An 8,836-nucleotide genomic window follows, 5' to 3' on the forward strand; every position below is an offset into this window, starting at 1 on the left:
TAATAGAATGACTTACTTAATCTTGATAATTCCTTGTTTAATGTGTTTCTTCGTTTTTCTCTCTCCATGAGGAACTCAATTAACCTCTGAATGGAATTATCATTTGGATCATTGATCTATAGAAACAATTGGAAAAGAAATGATGTTAAAAATAGAATCTTTTACTAAATTATAACACACATAAATATGGTCCAATGCTAAATCAAGCGCAAGAGTAATATAGGCTCATTATAAAATAATCAATTGCTTACTTCAAAAAATGGATAAGGAGGTCCAAGAGATATCAATAGAGATGGAACCGCTACATCATCCTCTTCTGAGCCTTCTTCTATCATCTTTCTATACATCTGGTGAGCTACATGATAAAATAGATGGATTGTTATATTCAGTAACACAGTGGTAAAGTTTTCAATACAGTTAAACTCTCCCATACTGGACTCCATAAAAACCAGAAACTCTCCCAATACCAGACTTTTCTTTAAGTCCAAACATAACAGTCCCAAATTCATTGTTACCATTAAAAACACATTCCCAATACCAGACTTTCCAGAAAATCAAGACAAATTTGGCCAGCCCAAAGGTGTTGACTGTATTACTATTTATCAGGTGTACTCGGATATAGAACTTTGCTGTGGTGTTAATTTTACCGCATTGTTTATTCATATCATTATTATTTACCTCTTCTTCTGCCAGGTGTCAATCCAATATCAAATTTGATGTCTGTTGCTCTGGCAACTTGTACCTCTTGCGTTGCCTCTGAGAATCTCATGACATGCTGAAAAATAAATCATTAAAATAAATTGAAAACATTCTACACTTTTTCCTTTTACTAATAAATTACTAAGCAGTCTTGATTGTTATTAAGACCACACTACTGAGTATTAAGTCTTTGACAAGCGATATCAGTGGTGTTTTTTTTTCTGCCTTTTTTATTTTCATTTTGATTTAGCTTACAGTGACACGATAAATTTACTTATACTTACGATGGTCTCATCATAGTCAGCAGCTCGTGGGTTAACGCATACAATCATTCTAACCTTACCCTCACCATCAAAGTAGTTCTTAAATAAATGTGTTACTTTGGAATCTCTATAAGGCACAATCTGTAAAACAAACAAATATTTCAACAAATTGTTTTAAAAATATATAATTTTACAGTAACTGCTTCAACATTTTATAAATAATAAATAACGGTAAAATCTTAAGCTAAAGTAGAGTTTTAAAACTGATAAATAATGTTCATTAGATATAAACAAAAAAGCAGAGAAATATAAATAATACCTTGCTTGATCCATTCTTTTGATTCTCGCGTAGCATATCTATACACGTACGTAACGTCATCAGGGACGCGTTGATGTTACCTGCCTCTCGCAGCCTATCTCCAGAATTCTTTGTGCGGTGTGTTCTTTCGCTTCCAGCCAGGTCAACTAAAGACAATTGGCTGATGCAAATCTGATTCTTGTCCTGGTAAACCTCTTCCCCGATCGGGTCCAACGGTGCCTGTACCAACCGGATGTTGAACACGCTATGCGAACGACTGGATTCTGTGTTTAGCTGTGTGTGGGCTACTCTACGTCTCCTTTGTCCTATAAAACAACAAATGAACAACTGTTTTAGATGGAAAAAGAATGGAAAAGTAAACTAAAGAGCAGAAAAGAACTATAAACCGTAGGTCCTGTATACACCTAGCTCATGTGCACTTTAAAGAACCTAGTACATCTTTTGAGACCTGTACCCTGGTGTACTAGTACATTACAGCCACTGATTATAACTGGGCCCTCTGGGAGAACAGTCTTCGACTGAAGAGGATACCCAGTATAAATGAACAAATTTTTAAAATATACAACTACAAAACTCATAGCAGACTAACGCGAGGAGATTCAATGTGAACAGTACCTTTTACAAAGACAGCATAAGCTTCATCTGTGGTCTTAACTTCAACTTCAGTACAGCCAGCTACATACATATTGTGATTAGCATCCTCACGTAGGGTTTTAGATGGCATAGACCTAATAAAAGAAAGAATTTACATATTTTATTATCAACAAATTTTGATACTAGAAGCATAAAGCTCTACACTTTCAAACTAGTTCAACAAAAAAAGTGTGATGTGCCCAAATATGGTAGTGATATGCCCAAATGTCATGGTGATATGACATCATCATGTCCATATATGGGCACATCACATATTTTTTGTCACATAAAGTTTGATAGTATAGACAGAGCTTAAATGACTATTATTGTAACATTTTTACAAAATATTCATTATTTGTAAGTCGCAAATGAATCAACAAAAAAATGTAACTGTTTTTTATATTTACATGTGTTAATAATTTTATTCTGTAAAGGTGAAAAAACAAAAATTAGTAACAATTTTTAAACCAACGTTAAAACCAGAAGAATAATGAATGGATAGTTAATTATATTAGTTTAAAAAGAAATATCTGTCAACTCTAGCAAATATTAATAATTAATAACAAATGCTATATTTCTTAATCAGTCAAATTATTAAAATTAATAAAAACAAATTGTAGTATGATAAAATTGTAAAATTTAAAGAAAAAGCTTAAGGAAGAACTAAGGCACCGCATGCATAACGGTACATACATGACATTTGATGGAAGTCCATACAAAAACCTAAATATAAAAACAAACGTACAGTATTAATAATCTACTGACACTATAGAATATAAGCTATGTAATGGTGACAGTTATCATACTAAAAGGTTATAATTATTTAGATGTTGACACTTTTGAAATTTAACGTTTATGTAAATAACTGATCTACTGTAACTCCATTTGAGCTAGAAAACAGCCCTAACATTATAATTAGTAACTATTTAGTGCAGATTACTAAATAGGTTAAAAAATATGTTGCTCTTACTTTGGGGTCATGATGGGGTCAACCGGAAGTTCCTCAAGCAAATCATAGATGTAATTGTTGTAGATTTCAATGTATGATACAAACACAGTGTAGTTGTTATCGTCATCAACGTTGCTTATACTTGTTGTGTCAGGAATTCGGACAAGATTTGCCAAATCATTTTTTCTACTATATTAATACAAAAAAAGAGGGAAAATATAATTTAATATTTGTTTATTATTTGATAGAAGCACAGAATTTAATTTGACCTTTAGTTTAAAATTGTCATTCACAGAGCTGAAAAAATTAATTCTTAGGTGGTTAACAATTATATGTAAAGATTCTGAATTTTGATTAATTTTTTACCTGCTCTTGGGCGTTGCAGGTGTAGCAGGGTTTCTCAATGGGGTCAAAAGGTCACGTTTTTGTCTCTCCATCATCGCATCTGCTTCTGTTTGAACATCCATACCATTGCACAAGTCTGGACGGAATACCTGACAAGAAAAAAACAATAAAGCATAATTGTAAGGAAATCTGTCTTAATGTAAAGATATTGATTTTCTAAAACGTCACAAAAAATGATATGATATTTACATATTTTTTGGCTTGAAGATCTCCAATGCTGTTGAAAAGGACATCCAGAGCTCTAGGCAGAATACCTCCGTCCCCAGGGGTGCCTTGCATTGTATGTGTCTTTCCTGATCCAGTAATTCCATACATGAACAACAATCCTAATTAAATGACATACAAGTTATATACAGTATTTCTAAATTAGTGTATAATTATTGTATAAGGATTTCAAATGAGTAATAAATAAAAAATTAATAGAATTACGTGACAAGAGTATAATGAAACGACTCGGAGACAAAATATTTTTAAAACTTACCATTTCTCCCGTGTATTAGGTCATCTATCAACGGCAATGAAACCCGGTCAAATAGAGCCTTCTGTGAAGTGTTTGTCGGGAATACAAACTTAAATGTATATTGGTTCTAAAAGGAAAAATATACAATACAATACAAAATAAAATATATAAATATTTGTAAAATACACTTTACAAATTAATAAGATATTTTGTATGGGACAATGTGATTCAAAGATCTCAACTTAGGCAAGCCACCCCCACAACAAGACCTCTTTGTTAGACTTCCAAGTGGAGTATTTAAGAGGATAACAACCAAGTACCAAGTGAGTGATAATTACCTCCTTTAGGTGACCATTTCGGTAGGCGTGAGAGGTCTCTGGAGGCCTCAATTGAATAGTAGTACTATTCACTACATCAATACAAACTTCCGCATCACCATCTGGGGGCCTAAGTCTGCAGTAAACCTGTAAAGTGAATAAAATAAACAAATTGTACACATAAAAAGAAATTAATTTGAATTCTGAACAACAAAATATGTAACACTTCAAAAGTTCTTAGAGTAAAGTTTTATTCATAGATCAGTGAATCTTATAATCGGCATCTTGGATGTGAAACAAAATAATGTGTATATTATAATACTACAGTAACCATTGCATGATTAGGTTACAAAAACAAAGTATACATTACTGTGAGTGTGTTTATTTTATAACAATTTTTAATTCACTCATCCAAAGTCATACAGAAATCAGTGAGTAGCTTTCCGCTTGTATTGAGATATATCTACGGTACAATGAATATATTAAGCAATTTTAAGTAATTTTATTTTATCTTCACCCATACATTCAATAATTTAAATTTTCCCATATTTTTATATTCAGTCAAGTATTGTGTAATTTGGGAGTTTTTTTCAACTGTAAATTTAATTGCTGGCATGTTGATATAACGGTGTTTACTTATTTTAATTTTTTTATTTAAACTTGATTGAATCATAAATAATTTTTATAAATTCACAGTCTATTAAAGACAGTTACTATTATGTAAATGAATTCATTATATTTATATATCAAATGAAGCATGACATGACTTGAATGGGAAAAAAGAAATGACCCAGTTAAAAGTAGGTTTGTTATTTTATCCTTTATAAATACCTTTTAAAAAGCATCAATTTTGTTTACAGATTAAGTGGAGCATGTGAATAGAATTTGAAGACAAAAATTGACCAGTTAAAAATAAATCAATAAAATGGTCGGTTGAATCTTGAGTTTTTTAAATTTGTTTCAAAAAGATTGTTTAAACTAGGCCTATGTAACCAAAATAATAATAAAAAAGGATTCATCCTTCAATAAATTAAAGTTTTTTTTATATAAAAAAAATATGATCTGTACAGTCAGTACGACACAGTAAATCATAATTCACATCTCTTTGTTCAAAATATTTTTTCTTTTTAATACCAATCATTGATTGCTCTTTTTTTTAATTATTCCTTAAAGCTCAGGTACAGGCATGAATTTTAAATATAATATTTTGTTAATTGTACATAAACCAAATATTTGTCACAGAAATCAAGACGAAAAAACATGAATTTCCCTTAATATGGTCAAATACAAAATTTGGCAAAATTCTTCCATAAAAACCAGAACGACTTTTTTTCAGTAGTTAGGTAGTTAACCTAATGTAATAACATGTCTGGTGACTCCCTAGATGGTGAAAAAAGATGGTGGATATACGGTGGATAATTTTTGCTATAGCATGAAAATAAAAATCGGAAGTTGAATAAAAATATCAGAAATGTAATATTCAAGTTATATTACCTATATTTAGTCATCTGATAAAATTTTTTACCACACCGTTTATATTTCATAGCTTTTTAAAATGCCTCTCTATTTACAAAATGTGTGTACAAACGAATAGAGATTTTACTGTGTAATTTGAACTATCCCCCCACTGATAAGAAAGTGCTTATTTTCAACAAGCTTGTGTAACACAAATAAAATCCCAAAAATTATGAAACATAGGGGAAACTATAGATCGATAATTATTGGAATGTATGATCAATAGAAATTTTTTGCCCGCACCTGGCCTTTAAACTCCTAATTAGGCCTGTGCCTAGTAGTAGTGTCATTTTAAAGATTCTACAAACCTCAACAGGATCTTTGTCTTTGTTAACAAGTCGTCTTGGTGGCTTTTTTGGTGTCTTACCTCGTCTGCAACAAAAAGGGAAAAACAATTGAATCAATAGAAAAGAAAGGGATTATTAGAAAAGGGATGGGCTTATCTTGTATAAATAATAATATTCGTAAGCGTAGCTATGCTATTATTGAATACCGTGTAGCCACCGTCAGCTAGGCCTATTAGTAGCTGAATCAGAAATAGCAAACGTAGCCTGCATGGTGAGTATGGCCTGGCTAGTAAGTAGTAGGCTAGCCTAGGCCCTAGTAGGTAAGGAAACCAGCCAGGCGCGACGCGAAAAAAGGCCAGCCAGTAAGTTTTTCAGTAGCAAATTACCATTAAATTATTAACAATTATTTAATATAAAGTATACTTACGTTGGCTTCATATTTAAGATGGAAGCTGTATAAATCTTACTATATAAAAAAACAACAAATTTATGATTTAGGAACACTTTAGTACCACCACGACTCGGTAAAATGTAAAACTCAATCTGTTGACTTGCGTGTGCTTTTCAAACTAACCCGCTTGATTTCAGCCAATCAAATTTGAACATTACTTCCGGTAGCTGGACACGAGAGTCTATAACCAGTTAACGACGACGGTAGAGAGACTATCAATTGTTGTATTTATTGTATAAAATGAGGGCAGCATGTTAAATATTTATTTTGTTGTTTGGCAACCGGACGCTTGATTGAGATTGAGAACGTAAGTACACTTTTCCAAAAGTTTAAACTAATTAAATTATTGTAAAGCTACAGAAATACGTATTCCGTGTTCTCAAGTGAAAATGAGCTATAAACCTAGGTGCAAATAAACTACGACGAGGGAGTCGTGACCGGCCGATTTCCTCTAGCCGGACGTCCCACAGGCGGCCATTTCTGTGTGGGACCAGTGATGCATCACTTCTCCCCTCTGGGGGACCGCATCTTTGATAAATTTTCTTTAAAAAAGGCTCTCAGGCTATATTCCATGCTATATTTAAGTGTGTGACCTAGGTCGAGACGCTATTTAAATCTCGGATCAGGTGCCGTTTTCGGCCACCTTGACTTGTATGGGCTATACCATTATAAAAAGATGGGGAAATAGGGGTGTCCCATTTATTAATTGAGTGATGCTAATGTGTTAAAATACTGCTGCTTTTGTTCTTTTGTTTAGTGCATTATGTTTCAGCAACAAAGGGAAAACAACTACGCCCTGCATGCTGCAGAATTAATTTCAGTTTTCAAGTTAAAACAGTATATTATTATGGCTCTTTATTTCTATATAATTTTTAGGTATCCTTCCCTAATATATTAGGTGGTTTCCCTAAGGTGGATATTGAATAATTGTTACGGATTTATAGATACAGAAAGTATATAAAGAAAGTTTTTATTCCAGTTACAAATAAAAAATATAATTTACCTAACGATAACACAGTAGTAGATGACAGTAGTACATTTAATAAGATCTTTAAAAAATCAGGAAATATTTATAACAGAGTATGATAATAAAAGTGGGACGAACCCACACAAGACAAAAAAATATCTATCACATACTGATTATTAGGTAATCAGTAAAACAAATAAACATTATAATTATGAATCTGTACCATTTTGTTCCCAGAAAACACAGCGTTTGACATTGCATGTTTTTAGGTTTGGTTTTTCTAAAACGTTTTAAACACGTTTTTAAACGTTTCTGTGTAGAAATACGTGTTCTAATTGAACAACGTTTGCATCAAAACGTTATAATAGCGAATGCAAACGGAGCTGATAATGTCGCCATGAAGAGGATGATTAGTGTCTTCCAATATAGCATGGAATACATCTGCTAGCCCAATATACAATATGCCCAAATAGAACATCACTGATTAGTAAAACATAAACATTCTATAGTACAAATATCCTGCTTTACCCCAAAGAACCGAGTTTCCTCAAGCAGTACAGCCTTGTATTTAACTTCTTAACTAATGTCCACCCATTTAAGTTTTAGTCAAACACTACTGCCAGATACTTATGTTTAGTTCAAGAAAATTGTTGCCATAATCGGTATGAATCGAATAATCTCAGATACAGAGAATAATCGTTGTTTTAAGTCCAACTATAGCCGAGTCGTCGTAAAATAAAAATACATATAATTAGGCATATGTCATCAATGAATCTGCTACCATTTTGTTTCTGTATCTACAATCGTTTCGTTTCTGTCAATGAATCTTCAATTGTGCTTGCCTACTGATGCCAGGTTCTTGGGTTCAAATCCATGTTGTTGGGATTTATCCCTTGCAAATAAAAATACGATAGGATTGGGCCGATTAGAATGCATTTGCCAACATTCTTTTACATATTTCACAATATTATAGAGTGTAGGTAATTTAACCGATTGTAATGTAGTATTTAGGATATTTTAATATCGATTGTACTGTAGTATTTAGTATCGATGTTTTAATTCAGATTGTACTGTAGTTTTTAATATGTTTTGATTCTGATTGTACTGTAGTTTTTAATATGTTTTGATTCTGATTGTACTGTAGTTTTTAATATGTTTTGATTCTGATTGTACTGTAGTATTTAGTTGTATTGTAGTTTAACATGTTTTAATTCCGATTGTATTGTAGTATTTAAGATTTTCTAATTTCAAATCCGATTGTACTAAAATTGAAAGTGTTTAAATCCAGATAGGAATAACATAGGCCTAGTATGCTTTAATTTTGATTATACTGTAGTGTTTAGTTTAGTTTTTATATATAATAAGTAAGTATACCTTATATAGCTATATATATTTATTTTTTCATTTATTTATTTATTTATTCATAGGAATCACCTTTATATCGGTGTCACACATTTATCAGTTAATGGTGCATCCAATTTACAGACAAAATTACAAATAACATAAGCCACAAAGTTCTAAATACTAATACATAACATCAAAACAAAATGTAAACTAATTAATTAATTAGA

At 31.7% G+C, this 8,836-nt stretch overlaps 1 protein-coding gene across 3 annotated transcripts in view; it reads right to left on the minus strand.

Annotated features, from left to right (window-relative positions):
• LOC144838621 (kinesin-like protein KIF23) overlaps window positions 1–8,836 on the minus strand; it is a 36,452-nt gene that overhangs the window by 4,322 nt on the left and 23,294 nt on the right. The window contains exons 2-15 of one of the 3 annotated variants that reach the window (XM_078694058.1): window positions 6,275–6,324; window positions 5,869–5,932; window positions 4,067–4,192; window positions 3,750–3,855; window positions 3,458–3,594; window positions 3,230–3,357; window positions 2,885–3,052; window positions 2,608–2,637; window positions 1,897–2,009; window positions 1,282–1,586; window positions 984–1,103; window positions 679–775; window positions 252–355; window positions 17–116 (exon numbers count right to left, since the gene is read on the minus strand). In XM_078694058.1, the coding sequence (XP_078550184.1) occupies window positions 17–116; window positions 252–355; window positions 679–775; window positions 984–1,103; window positions 1,282–1,586; window positions 1,897–2,009; window positions 2,608–2,637; window positions 2,885–3,052; window positions 3,230–3,357; window positions 3,458–3,594; window positions 3,750–3,855; window positions 4,067–4,192; window positions 5,869–5,932; window positions 6,275–6,285 (1,609 nt within the window). In that variant the 5' untranslated portion in view covers window positions 6,286–6,324. Of the gene's footprint in view, window positions 1–16; window positions 117–251; window positions 356–678; window positions 776–983; window positions 1,104–1,281; window positions 1,587–1,896; window positions 2,010–2,607; window positions 2,638–2,884; window positions 3,053–3,229; window positions 3,358–3,457; window positions 3,595–3,749; window positions 3,856–4,066; window positions 4,193–5,868; window positions 5,933–6,274; window positions 6,409–8,836 lie in introns of those variants that run through there. The other 2 variants (XM_078694050.1, XM_078694065.1) reach the window with 2 other exon arrangements.

Source organism: Antedon bifida, chromosome 1, assembly GCF_963402885.1.
Source record: "Antedon bifida chromosome 1, ecAntBifi1.1, whole genome shotgun sequence".
Taxonomy (NCBI): Eukaryota; Metazoa; Echinodermata; class Crinoidea; order Comatulida; family Antedonidae; genus Antedon; species Antedon bifida.